Source organism: Sphaeramia orbicularis, chromosome 13, assembly GCF_902148855.1.
Source record: "Sphaeramia orbicularis chromosome 13, fSphaOr1.1, whole genome shotgun sequence".
Taxonomy (NCBI): domain Eukaryota; kingdom Metazoa; phylum Chordata; class Actinopteri; order Kurtiformes; family Apogonidae; genus Sphaeramia; species Sphaeramia orbicularis.
Genome location: NC_043969.1, coordinates 19,260,935 through 19,276,078, shown reverse-complemented (window position 1 = coordinate 19,276,078; position 15,144 = coordinate 19,260,935). Strand labels below are relative to the sequence as shown.

Genomic DNA, 15,144 nt, shown 5'->3' with positions numbered 1-15,144 from the left:
CATATATCTAATTTAATGCAGTACATCAGTTCAAATCATCTCTTTAATACTAAGCTGTACTTAACATTGGTTAAAATGCTGGGTGTTACACTTCTCTATGAGGCTTTCTGGTGTCTACTGTGACCTGTGGGGTCTTGACCTCTACCCATCTTGACACATCAGACACAGAACAACATAGAGCAAAAGGATTCTGCGTCCATATTTAACACCGATGAAGTTAACAGCCTGATTTGGTTTTCATTACAGCCTCACAACACACATGTATGATAACAAGACAGAAGGTGAGTATGGTGTAGTCTTACAGCTGAATCAATACATGATGATTACTGTGTTAGTGTCACATAAGAGGTTTCAGTCATTTGTCTTTACCCTACCCCGTGTTGGTACAAGAGATTCAATAATTTACACCTAGTAACTCTACAGTTCTGTGATCACGAGTTGTGCAATGAATGATCTACCTTCTTTACTCTTGTGCCAACACTATTTAAGATTCACGGGATAAGATATGGTCTTGCTGTTGCCCAGGGGACTTGAATTACACATCCTGAAGGCTGCATATTTTCCAGGAAAATTCAGGCACGGAGATTAATCCAGTGATCTTCCAGTGTAACCAGAGATTAACCCTTTATCCCCTCAGACATTATTTTCGGGTGGAATAACAGAAAAAGACAAAGAGAGGAATTGTAGTTTGACAGGTTTTTACTAAATAAGGCACTCAGAATTTACATCAACAAGAGATTTAGGCTGCTGAACATGAACTGTAAACTGGAACACACTGAGCAACAAATATTTTAATTTTGGTCCAGTAGTTTTTGTTTTAGAGCTCTTTTTTTCTAAATCAGTCCAGCTGCTTTTTTGGCACCTAGTTGAACTCCAAAAGGCAGTTACATGGTCAAAACTAAGTAAAAACACAGTAAAAGAAGAAAAAAAAAAGACAGGAAAATCCCCACAATACTGCATACAACAGTTAAAACAAAACATAATTTGCTCACACTTGAAAACTCTTGGCCTGACTTACCAGGAGCACTACTACCCCCAGTGGCCTGACTTATCAGTGCATGCCAACATTTTTGGACAGATGGACGGATGACCAAGTAATGACAATACCCTGCGGCTAGTGTGGCCGAGGGTAGAAACCACAAGGAAAACAGTGTAAAAAAAAATAAATAAGAAGACCAAACTGTCTATTTTTATAGCGAGTAAGTCTCTCTCACTGCTCTGTGGTTTACCCCCCCGTTACACTGGCTGGTGGGGGGGGTGCACTGAGCATGCTCAGATGTCTATGGAAAGAACAAGGTCTACTCTATCAACACGTTTTAAAATTTCAACTATCGAGCAAACCATTTCATTTTTTATGAATATTTAAAATGGATTATATATTCAGAACGTGTCACCACAGACACATCAGAGGTTAAAGGGTTAAACATCAAATACCTGCCATGTTAAGTTCATAATAATTGTTGAACTCTGATGGGATACTGAGTACAATGGGTACCAATAAAGTAAACAGATACCGTTATAAGTTTCTTGTTTCCACTCCAACTGTATTTACTACATGTCTACAGGTAAAAGCAGGTAAGTGGGAGTGTGTGAGTGCACGTGTGTGTCAGTGACTAGAAGGAGTGCTGATGTGGTCACAATGGGGTAAAGATTACCCAGATTACTGTGAGTGCTGAGTCACAGCTTACATAAAGCAATAGTACAACAATACACAATAATCTTTGGCTAAATTATAACAAACGTGCACATTGACAGATGCATGCGCATGCACAGTGGAATCAAACATAATGGCATGATTGATTGTAAAAAGCTGATATGAGGATTTGGGCTGCACTTGTTTTCTCACAGTGTAGATGGTTATCTGACATTTTATAGCTCTGGGGTCTGCATGATGTGATAAAACACACACTCTCTCTCTCTTTCGCTCTCTCTCTCAGACACCCACACACACACACACACACACACACACACCCATACAATACTACAATTCATGCTTTGGATTATAAGGTGCTGTCTTGACTGAACGCAGAAGCACTACACTTTGGAAAGCACGTTGCACTGAATGTAGGAGAGAGCCGAGGTAAGACCGGAACTACAGGCAAAAACTAAGCTAAAACCGTCTCTAAAGATCACATTAAAGGACTTATTGATGAAATGATTGATTATGTACTATGTTACACCACATTATGGATTACCGGTGTGATAGCAGTGTGATTTATTTCTAACACAACGTACGATCATGACGAATAAATTGGATTATTTCAAGGTTTATTATGGCTTGCAGATGTTTGTATTATGCACAATACTGGGGACAGACTGTGATCAAGTTTGTTAATGATAATGTTGGTTTTGTGGGTATGTCTTTTCTAGTAGAGTAAATAATCTACTGTAAACTGCAATGCAGCCTTAAGGAACAGATGTCTGGAGGAGAGCTTTGAATATTGATGAGTATAGAGAGATTAGGCAGATTTCTTGTTCTGATTTTCATTTATTTATGTATTTATTTCTTTATTCTTTCAGGCTTTGTTTTTTTTTTTTTTTTTTTTCACTTTTTGTGGCATGCATTCAACACTTTTATTAAGTGCTAATTATAATTACTGGTTCAAGAATAGTATGCATAGAGGTTTTTTTTTTTACTTACCACTATTATTATTGGTGTTTTGCATTATTTTTATGCATTTTTGTACTTCATTCTGTTGTAAATTTCCCCATTGTGGGATCAGTAAAGTGTCATCTAATCTAAAACCTTAAGAAATCAACAACAGTACACTATGAAGAGCTTACTAGTCATATCAATACTACAACTACTATAATGATAGTACTAATGATACAAGTGCCCCTGTTTGTTATTAAGTGTAGTTGCAGCTAAGCCTACTTGAATGTCTCTGTTGGGAGGAGTAAAATGATATGGGTGAAAGTTATTTTTAGTCAGCACAAGCTGGATGGAACAGGAGAAGAGGAAGCTAAAGGGTTTGTACTATATGAATGTGCATGTGTCTATTGCTGCGACTGTGTGTCTGAGTCTTTTACAGGTGCTTTCACTCCCATCTGATACTGTATGTAGCTGATTATAAACACACAGGGGCATGCACGCATTTGGCTCTGTTTCTCCCTTTGCCCTCGCCTGCTCTTCACAGGACATTAAACAGGATGGCTATAAGCCTCTCGTTCACCCAAACAGACACATGCACACATGTAGACATTCACCTTGTTTTTGTCTCTAAGAGTACATTGGAGTCGCGCCTAATTGCTTGAATGATATGACGAGCGTTTCTGCAAACACAAGACTTGTCGATCTTTACGTGTTTATTGCATCGACTCCAGCTTCACTTCACCTTTTCTTTCTCTCCATTTGTGAACTTTAAAAAAAAACTACAATCCAAGGTTAATTCAGTTTTAATGTATATTGTGTGTCATATATTTCTGTGTTGTTCCTGTATGTGCGTCAGTGTGTGTGATTTTATATGTGTGTGATGTGTGTGTCCTGCCAATGGGCCTCATTAAGCAGTTTTTGAGACCTCTGAGACCTTGCCTTTAGTAAACTTGGTGTCATTAATGGATGTTAATGATTTTGGCCTTTGTAATCACTCTGTGTGTATGTGTGTGTTGCTGTGTGTTAGATGGGGAAAAGGCGGTTCTCGGGGTTGGAGGTGACCCTAATGGTCATGTTCCTGTTGATGACTGTGGCAGCCATCGCTTTCATTATTCTGTTTGTCACCGGAGAACCAGGGGTCATTAAAGATGGTAGGTTAACACTCATATGCAACATATGTATGTAAACACACTTAACAAAGCGCAAAGAAGCATAACTCCTTAAATCTGTGGTTATGAAGAAAAAAACATATTTAATATCTTGGCTTAAATTTACTTAGGGGGTCAACTGAGTGGCCATTTTTGTCAAAAAAAAAAGTTGTAAGAAATGCATAGAACTGTGTTGAAATAATGCTAATACATTTGTGCACAGACTACTGATATTATTTGACAGTGGAAGCTATATTTTCAGAAATATTGGATTTTGAATAGCACATGTATGTGAAAACTTTTGCTGGTGGACGGACGTGACATTACTCATGATGATCTGGTCAGTACCAGTACTTTATTAGTAATAAACTTATATACTTACTATTGCTAATTATCCTCTTATTCATAAATGTTAGTATTGTGGATCTAAAACAATAACAGCTGACACAAAAACACAAAATGTGGCAGTGGACGGATGTGACATGGTTGTTACGGATCCCATCATACTGATGCTCGGCAGCCATGTCACCGTTTCCACAAATGATCCCTGTGCAAAAACTAGTATCATAATTATTTATTGTATAGTTTATCATCATACTAAAGAGTAAATAACAATATAGAATTGTTATTTCTTTATAAAAATGCTTATTATTAGAAAATTGTTGATTTAAAAAGTGACGTGTGACATTCTTAAGGTATGTATTGGCGTAACATAAGCAGGATGGATCAGCATCATACTCCGTATTGAACCTGTAAAAATAAAACATGTGATATGTAGTATATAATCTTGTCAGAAAAATTGGGGAATCTAAAAGAATAGAATATTTGTTTTTCAGGTAAATTCAGTTAAAATTTAACTTGGCCATTTGTGACATGAAAATATAGCATTAATTGTGATGAAATTGGACATTTTTGACCTGAAAACATAGTTCATATGACCATAAACATGTTGCAACAGAACTGAAATCCTGTAAATTTGCATAACTTGCATTTACCAACACAAAGTTCCTTTGGGGATTCACTTATGTTGATTTCTTATGCACAAAGACATAAATAAGACCTCTAAGCAAATTTTAGCCGATCTATAAAACTTTACATTTTAGTCTGGCCATGACAAATTAGGTGACGGTGTATTTGCCAATATATGAGGAGCATTCTTAATATTAAAGATTAAATTTAGTGTCCATGAACACCAATAGAAATTCACAAATTTTTTTAAGTCTGCAGTCAAATTGTTGAATGCATTTTGATTAGTTTCTTTTACAATTACATGTGCTTTATATTTTGCATTATTTCACGTTTTTCTCCTGTAGTTTTCAGTAGACAGTCTTGTTCTCTTGCTTTTGGATCACTAAAATATAAGATACTCTATTATAGGTGTTTCATTGCTTTATTCAACATTTTAATCAAGCATGTAAGTAACCGACCAGACAAAGCTACTCTAAATATTTTGGACTGTGCAAAAGTCTGTCAGTACTGTTGAAGGACTTGTTTGGTAAGTTGCTAAACGTAACGTAAGAAACTTAAAATGCCTCCCTATGTGTTAGGCTAGTCACTGACTTAGCTTTGTGCAAGGGCTGGAGCTGCTAGCAATTCTGCAAAAAAAAACAAAAAGCAAATTTGCAACTACAATGTAATTTTACTTACTTGCACCACATTCATCTTAAACTAGCAAGCTATGTAGCAGTTAGCTAGTAAAAGTTAGCAAACAGCTGCTCTGTGTAAACCATAGACTGTACATAGTTAGTGAACAAAGTGTTGGGTTCTGAATATCATTATGATGTCAGTAGTTGTGTTGGATTTTTGCAGCCAGAACGGACCATATTTAGACAAAAAGGACAGATTTGCATTAGGGATCAGATATGAGCTAATGCTAAAGATTAGCTTACTGTCACAGTCAAAAACTTGATCAAACATTGCAACACAAATTATTAGTGTAATTTATTAACTACAACTACACCTGTCGTGGAGAAAAAAATGTGTTTTATAAATAAACCAATACTCCGAAAGTTTCTAGGTGAGTGAGCTCTCTGTAGACTTTCAATATACAGTATGTCTATAAGAGTCAGGGCTTTTTGAATTGCTCCCAGTAGGGCCAGGCAGGGCCGTGCATGGCAGAAGCCGCCCGCTGGTGTATGAGTGTGTGTGTGAATGGGTGAATGTGAGGAATTGTAAAGCGCTTTGGGCACCATGAAGGTGTAGAAAATGCACTATATAAGTTCAGTCAGTCCATTTTTGGAGCCAAACCCCAGTGGCCATGAGTGGTATTACAACTGTAAGACATAGCTCCTCGCCCCTTAGTGTAGACTGCTTCCTAATCAAATTGTGTTTTCTGCAGAGGTGTCAAGTAACAAAGTACAAATACTTGATTACTTTACTTAAGTAGAAATTTTGGTTACCTATACTTTACTGGAGTAATTATTTTTCAGCAGACTTTTACTTCTAGACATTATATTTTCGTGCAATTATCTGTACTTTCTGCTCTGTACATTTTCAAAGTAGCCTTGTTACTCCTATTTCATTTCAGCTTGTCATCGTTCAAATTAAAAAAAAATAAAAATATCCAGATAAATGGCGCCAACTGGATAAAGTGAATTTGACTGTGGTTGGATGAGAAGTATATACCATTCTGACACCCTGTTTTGACACCTGACGTTTTGCACCATTCCTACACTTATATTCAACGAGTCATCATATCTTCAGCTCCATAAACACATGTTAATGCTCAGTAGTACACATATATGGTTCTTTAAGACATTTGCATTAAACTAAAATGCGTTCATTTTCAATGAGCATATATGCAGCTGAAACAGGTAGACTAGTGCATCCCGAATGTTTCAAAATTAACATTTTAATGTAACATTATAGTCATTATGGCCTTTAGAAAAATGCTTTTTGGGGAGGTGGGATAGTGCACTTTAGGCCCCTGTGGCACCGCCTAAGCTGTTGTCCTAATGGTATTTTTTACCCTTACATTTACTTTAAAACTAAGTAATTTTGAAACCAATACTTTTACACTTTTACTTGAGAGAAAAGCTTGAGTTGATACTTCAGCTTCTACAGAAGTCTTTTTAAACCCTAGTTTCTACACTTTTACCTGCGTAAATGAATATGAATACTTTTGACACCTCTGGTTTTCTGTCTTCAAAGCATTAAGAAAGTTCAACTTTTACCCATGATGGGTTTGGATTTGTTAAAGCTTCAGGAAAAGTAACATAATACTGGCTATATTTTTCAGTTCATAATCTTACCAGTTACTTAACTTCATTGAGCTTGTTTTCAACATTAGCCTTTCAATGATTTTTGTGAGAGTTTGATGAAAGAAAACTTTTTTTTTAAATTTTTTGGCAGAAACATCAGAAGTATTTGTTCCTCGGTGTCCCAACATCCCTTTGGCTGAACGAATCGACTGTTTCCCTGATGCTGGAGCTTCAAAGGTATGAGCAACTTTTAACTCTAATTGCAAAGCCATGTTTCCTTATGTTTTTTTTCCCTTTTTCTTGTATCAAAACTTGACAAACTAGATGCTAACACGAGGAATAAGGATCCAAATGGTTTTAAAGTTCATAGGAGGATGATTTCTTTGTGAGTGGAATGATGTGTGGTGTTGAAAAATGAGAACAATCATTGTGACCATACAAATATCAACAATTTCACCATCATTTCAACAGCAAAAATGTGAGGCACGTGGCTGCTGCTGGGGCCCACTGGATGAGAGGAATGTTCCCTGGTGTTACTTCTCAACCAACCATGGATACACAGTGGAATCAGTGAAGCAGCCATCTCCTCATGGTAAATCCCCATTTCGCCTTCTTCTACCCTGCTTTCATACAATCACCAACTGAAGAAAATATTTGGCTTCCTGTTTAGCTTAGCCTATTTTCTACATCTAACTGCCTCATGTTTCAGCCATCTGTCTGTCTGTATCTTTTTTCTGTTTCTCTTACTTTGCCTAAGGCATGACTTTCTGTGAAATACGACATGAATGGCATATGAGAAAACATGACTGACTTTACAGCATGTGGGTTTTCTTATTTTCTGCTTGATTTCCCCGCCTTGTGTGAACTCGCTTATTGTGTAAAGCACAAAGCATCATTGGGCATTTTATATAAAGACTGCCACATTTTCAGTCGCATTGATGTAATAGCATAAAAAAAGAAAACTAAATATAATGGAGGACTTGTGTCGTGTGGCAAAGGTGTTTAAATTGAAAAATGGGAACAACTTGGACCAAGAGGAACATTATCAAAAACAATCATTTTTCTTGGCCCTCAGAGATAGCCTTGTTATTCAACAGGGACTTTTACTGACACAAAAACAAAACTGTTCTTTCTTATATAAGTTAAATTGTCTTCAAATATTTTATATGTACTCAGCCATGGTGTTACTCAAGGCCTCTATGCAAATAACACACATTTCCCTTAGAGGCAGCTGAAGCTTCAGCTCTGTAAGCACATTGCATCCTTTGATCATATTGGTGAATAGATAACATGGGAATTCATCTTCAGTTGATTCTCATCCAAACTCATTTGATGAATTTAATGTGGAATTCTTAAACCAAGGAAGGTTTTATCATTGCAGAGCAATGTGGGATTTGTTATTTGATTAATTTAATAATACTTTTAACTAATGTATGATGTCTAGCAACTAATGCAATGGCTACAGATCTGTAACACCATTCAAGTTTGATATATTTTCCGAGCGCTGTTCCTCTATTATAACATGTCTCTTTATGGTCGTGTGTTTGAACTGCAGTAATGGAAGCCCATCTGAAGAGAATGGCCTCTCCTTCTTTATTTGGAGCAGACATTCAAGAGCTGGCACTTCATGCAGAAATGCAGTCAGACAATCGACTACGATTTAAGGTACACGCTCAACAATAGCACTTCTTTCATTTCCTGTCACACATACTCAGCCCAGCCAAAAAAAAGTCCCTATGTGGCTTTAGCTACACAGATAGTTCAGAACCCTCCATTGGAGAATTACTGTGGTGATTAATATGTTTCAACCTCAATGATGTCTGACCATCAGTTTGATATAGAGTATAAAGACTGGACTGTGTTTCAATGGGAAAAGGTCATGTGCTCTGATGAGTCCAGCTTGACCCTGTTTCAGAGTGATGGAGACATCAGGGTAAGAAGAGAGGTGGATGAAGTGATTACCCATCATGCCTAGTGCCCACAGTGCAAGGCAAGCCTGTGGGGGTAGTGTTACAATCTGGGGTCGATTCAGAAGGTCAGGTACCCAGAAGGGCTGGGTATCATGGCCAATTTCCTTCATCAATTCTGTTTCAATTCATAAGGTTCTGAATCGATTAATCACAATTCGATTTGATATTGATTCAATTCAGTATTGATTCAGATTCATTTAGTGATACCAAAGTACAATTTTGAGCTGTAACCTGATTATTTTACTACCACAGCCATGCAACACATCAATACTGTTATCAATATTGATATTAGAAAGGAAATAAATATGAAATTTCAGCAGGAAATAGCTGAATCTGTTCTTAAATAATGAACGGGACATTTCCACAGTGGCTCAGAACAGACTTCTTCGTCATCTTTATTCTGTTTTATGGCTGGTGGCTTCTAGTGTTAAGGTGCATTGCTATCACCCTGGGGCGCCACTACCAATTTTGGCCCCCCCGAAATATAATCATGTTGGACAGAACCGTCATGAGCAAGATGGAGTCGTAGGTGTCCCCCAGGGCTTCGTGAGATTGCACTAGCCATGCCTCTGTGTTGGTGGTACCAGGGTCAGGTCCTCGCGGTCTTGCTCTGAAAAATCGATCTCAATCGATTACGCAAAATTAAAATTAAATCAATCTAAAATCGATCAAATCGATTTTTTTTACCCAGCCCTTGTCAGGTCTAGGTTCAGCAAAGTTATGTGCCCAAATTTGATGTAGACAGGTGTTGTGACATAGAATTAGCCTGTTGAAATGATGCCATAGTGAATGTGTGCTATAATCAAAGCTAAAGGTGGGCTAATGAAATATTAGCATGTGGAGCTTCATCTATATAAATATTGTATTATAGTGTATATATTAATTTCAAAAGCATTACAGAATACATTTACACAGATTGACTTAATTATAAAAGCGTCTTTATCTAAGCTGATGTAACTCAAATGATATATGGAGCAAAAGGGGACAAAAATAGCAATATGCACAACAAAGTACAGACATGACTGTGAGATATGGGGCCACAGTCACATTCCCTGCATGGTTGTTTCCTTTCCTCAGATCTATGATGCCCACAGGCAGAGGTTTGAGGTCCCCCACGAGCATGTCAGCAGCCTCAACAGTCACCCATCCAGCCCCATCAGTGACACAATGGAGATCAGACACAAGCCCTTTGGCATTACTGTGCGCAGAAGAGAGAACAAAAAAGTCCTGTGAGTAGCCATTTTATTATATGTATGTGTTCACTGTGCGTTGGTTTGAGTTGAACTAGAAGGGACTGTGTATACAAATTACAATATTACTGTGTTTTCTCTTTGGGGAGTGAAGGAAACATAAAAGACAACAGACTGCATGTATTCAACAACATTATGTGCAGTCAGGCATGTGTGTTTAACACGTTCTGCAGTATAGAACATATACTGTGCTATACTGTACGTGTTGAATATGTAATTCAACATGATGCTTTCACCATGTTTCTGATAAAAATAGAATGAAAATAGTAGTTCTTGACAAACAGTGCTTGTGAGAAAAGGCTACATAAAACCTTGTTTTGCCAGAAAAGATCTAATGCAGAGGGGTAAACGCTGTCACTAACATTTAGTTTCTGTTAATTAGAGATGATTGCGATTTATGACGCATGATAAATTACCCTGCAAAAGTTTATCTTTAGATTTCTCCTTTTTTTCGATAAATAGAAGAGTCAAAGTAGATATTTCTTTTCCCCCCTGTTTCTCTATAGCATTATCCAGGCATAAATATACATTTTGTAGAAGTGATACAGCAGATAACCAGACAGTTATGCTTACAGGCAGGACAAAAATATGTATTAATATTAGTGCTGTCAAACGATTAAAATTTTTAATCAGATTAATCACAAGGTTGCTGTGGATTAATTTCAATTAATCATGATTAAATATCATTCATTTTTAATCTATATTAATCCCGTTTCATTTTACATGAGCAAACAGACTCAAGAAAGCAGGGAATATATATGCACTTAACGTGTTTGTTAAACACCTTCAACATTTTCAACAAAACAACTTGAAACAACTGTTCCGTCTTGTTATTTTTGTCCTCATATTTCCAACGTGCTGTTTAGCGTCTTCCATCTTCATGGGTTGGTTCTGCTGCCTGTCACTACTGGATCAACTGTCCATTTGCGCATGCGTGATAGTAACTCTACTTGGACAAACTGCCCGAAATGTGTTGGCAGAGACGTTCAGAGTCATTTTACGCTGTAGAGGGGTTAATTAAGTTAAAAATTTTAATCAGATTAATCATTGTGATGGATTAATCTGCGTTAATGTGTTAATTTTGACAGCCTTAATTAGTATTAAAATCTAAGGGCAGAATGACATTAGCTTCTTGTTTACATTATGTTAGGTACATTTTTCCCTCACAGTTACACATTTACAGCAGACTTGTAGTGTTGTTCTTATGTCACATGTAACCTTTGTTCTTCTCATTATTTTAACATTGCAGCATTATTGTCTTTCTCAGTGTTGTAAATGACCTTCAACCACAAGCAATGAGGTTGCCCTAAAGATTATTTGCAACCAATCAAACAGTTGTTAACTTTTATTGTTCTTCCCATAATGCCACCTTTATGAGGCCACGTGTTTTATGAATCACTATTGTCACACTCTGTGTTTTGTGTAATATTCAGGTGACAAGTCAGCCTGTAGGCTTTTGAAAAGCTTTTCTTCTTGAATTTTTAATGGTAATACATGAATGCAGGGAAATCTACACAATTTACTCAATAAAAACCCAGGCTGATATCTTTTACCTGCAAAATATAAAGTAAGCACAACTCCGAATTATATATTAATATTTTACTAATTGTTAAGCAGCATGAAAACAGACTTACCACATTTATTTTATGAATAAATATAAAACTTGTGGGGACAGTTTCATCATATTTAATCTATTCAAAGAAAATGAGCTACAGCTTCATTGTGGGAAATTGGCTCAAACTCATGGTCGTAATTAATTGCTATCTGGAGTATTACTGCAGTTATTGCAATAATGATTTTATAACCGACTCAAAATGTCAGAACAGAAGTGAGAAAACTATGACAAGCCGAGCAAAAACATGTATTGAATTACTTTTTAATATCATAAAGATTTGTCAAAGCCTCAGTATTGTGTTATCATGAGTTATTAACATGTGAAGTGGAGAAATAAGCATGATTTAGTCTTTGACTTGTATGTCTATGATTTGAGATCTCTGACAATAATAAAAAAACAAACTTAAAAAAGTCATGTTTATGACACATGCTGCACAGCATATGATTGAAGATTGGTTTTAGATTAACGTGTATGTTACGTGTGTTGGTCTACTTGTGTATTAGTGGACTTGTGTTTGTTATCTCTTTTTTTTTTTTACTGAAAACACTGTATAAACTGGATAATTTTCAAGCCAGGCAGCTTGTTAAGACAGTTTTTCTCTGGTTTCTCCAGTGCTTAGCAGATGAGAGGGTGCTGTAATGTTCACTTTTACTCTTCCATTTTGTCTGTATGACTTTGTTTAGGCAGCTGTATGCAACTAGAGCAGACTCAGTATTTCAACTACCGCGGTATGTCTTGTTTTGAAGGCTGGAGAAATTCTACCCAGAGGGCTTATTAGAGCTTGATGGGATGGTCCGTTCTCTCCCTGTTTTTCTTTTTCTTTTTTTTTTTCTTTTTTTTTTTCATTCTTACAGCTCAACTCCTTCACACATTCCTGTCTTTTCCCCACTCCCACTCCCTCTTTTTGTTGCATCGCACTCACACTTTCTGTCTTACTCCCTCTTTGTCTCTCACATTTTTTCTCTCACCTGCTCTCACTCTCTCTTTTTCCCCATCCCTCTTCTCTCTCACACATCAGTCTGGTTTCTCACTTCCCACTGGTGACCTGTGCTTTTGTTTTCTCCTCTTGTTTTTGACTGAATATATTCAGGTTTGATACTACGATGGGACCACTGGTGTTTTCAGACCAGTATCTGCAGCTGTCTGCTAAGCTTGGATCCGATAATATTTATGGCCTGGGGGAGCATGTGCACAGGCACTATCGCCATGACATTAAGTGGAGAACCTGGCCCATCTTCACTAGAGATGCCTTTCCTAATGGGGTGAGGAGGACACACACACACACAGATGTGCACATAAAATGCAAATAAAATCTTACAAGAAAAAAAAGGCTTTTCAGTTGATTTAAATTAGATGCATTCATAAATGTCGTTGGTATCTAACAAATTTTACAGTGTCAGCATTTTCCAGATTTAAGAGACAACTGTCTTTGTGTGTCTCGGGCCCTCTGGAGACTTTAAAATGCATTTTCATTGATCCAAACACAAGCAGACAGACCAGACACATTGCTCTTCGCACCTCTGTGTCCAAAGTTTCCCACTGACCACTTGTATTTGGATTTAGTGACTGCCTACATCACTTCGTCTAAAAGGCCACTGTACATTTGTTTCTTCAGTCTGTCACCACACAACTGTCAGATTTGTTTTGCACAGGGTAGCTAAGAAAACACAAACGCTTCAAGAAATATACATATAATGACTATTCTAAACCAAAACTGCTGTTCCTGATTTTTTTTTTTCAATTGTTCAGGTCAGTTCAGTTTACTTTATTTCAAATATGCAACAAAACAAATGTATTAAAAATGGGTATTTTTGTGGTAACACGTGGACAGGGCCTTTCAAACAACTCACAAATGTCCAAACTCATAAATATCAGTAATATTCGCAAAATAATGAGAATGTAATACTTGAAACCTAATCATCTATATAATCAACTTTTTTTCTACAAGTGGTAATTTAAAAAGGATAACAGTTCCATAAAATAGAGATCTTTAGCTAAAAAATGAGCCCACTTGATAAATGTGTGCAGATTCACTTTTTCATGTCGATGTTCACTTTTGCTTGATTGGACCCATATGCAGTTGTGGAAAAAATTATTAGACCACCCCTTGTTTTCTTCAGTTTCTTGTTAATTTTAATGCCTGGTACAACTAAAGGTACATTTGTTTGGACAAATATAATTATAACAACAAAAATAGCTCATAAGAGTTTAATTTCAGAGCTGATATCTAGCCATTTTCCATGTTTTCTTGATAATAACCAAAATCACTTCAGTTGTTACATCAATATCTATGGCATTTTACTGCCAAAAACAGTGCTTTTAGGCATTCCATGTTTTCTTTTCTGTCCTGTTTTAGTCACATGATACACACAGGAGTTAGTAGTTGATCGCATAACCACTGTTTTTGATGACTTTTGATAGTCTAATATTTTTTTCCGCGACTGCATATACATGAAAACAAAGTATGACTTCATTCGCACATTCGAAAAGGAGTGATGTCACCAAACTACCACACCCTCATTGAGGATGTATTTTCATATCGTGTCCTTACATGTGGGCATAGGAAAGCGGTTTGAGTGATCTTGACCTTTTAACACTGTCCTCTCATGAGTCAATTACCCAGAATGCATTTTAAAACCAAGTGTAAAAGTGATTTGTGTGTACATGAACACATGTTAACGCTTATATACTGAGTGCAATATAAAGATGTTTTTGTCACATGTCACTCCCCTGTGTCTGGGTTCTTGTGCTATTACTGCTGTAGGAGATATGTTCAGTGATCAAAAGGCTTACAGTTGACAGGTCCGTCTTGGTTGTGTGCATGTGTTTACATGTGTGTACGAGTGATGTTTATGTGTGATCTCTACATGTGTATTCTACTTCCCAAAGGGCTTATAATTGAAAGTCTTGTAAGCTGATTAGCCGGTAAAGTCACCCCCTCAGCTTCAATAAGTCTCCCACTCTCCTCCTGTGCTCAACACCTCTTCCATCTATCCCTTCATCCCACTGACTGTCTTCATCCCCTGCAGGGAACGCATAACCTCTACGGACACTATCCCTTTTTCCTCTGTCTGGAAGATGAGAGTGGAAAGTCATTTGGGGTCTTCCTCATGAACAGCAATGCTATGGGTAAATATAGAAAACACCAACATGTGAGAACATGTCATTACACAGACACACACACATGCTCACCAGCAAGAAAATACTCAATGCACGCTTTCACACCAAAATGCAAAATTGTGCCATTGTTAAAAAATTTGCATTGAGATGAAATGTGAGTAAATGTGAATATATAAGGAGTACAATAAGCACCTAAAACATAAGAAAAAATGAGCCATTTAGGGTTTGTTCAAGGACACAAAACCCAT

General features: G+C 36.9%; 1 protein-coding gene across 1 annotated transcript in view; it reads left to right on the top strand.

Annotated features, from left to right (window-relative positions):
- Positions 1-3,620: 3,620 nt before the first annotated feature.
- si (sucrase-isomaltase) overlaps positions 3,621-15,144 on the top strand; it is a 96,407-nt gene continuing 84,883 nt past the window's right edge. The window contains exons 1-7 of the mRNA XM_030153157.1: positions 3,621-3,744; positions 7,093-7,178; positions 7,413-7,533; positions 8,497-8,606; positions 9,989-10,140; positions 12,867-13,038; positions 14,806-14,905. Coding sequence (XP_030009017.1) covers positions 3,621-3,744; positions 7,093-7,178; positions 7,413-7,533; positions 8,497-8,606; positions 9,989-10,140; positions 12,867-13,038; positions 14,806-14,905 — 865 coding nt within the window. The remainder of the gene's footprint in view (positions 3,745-7,092; positions 7,179-7,412; positions 7,534-8,496; positions 8,607-9,988; positions 10,141-12,866; positions 13,039-14,805; positions 14,906-15,144) is intronic.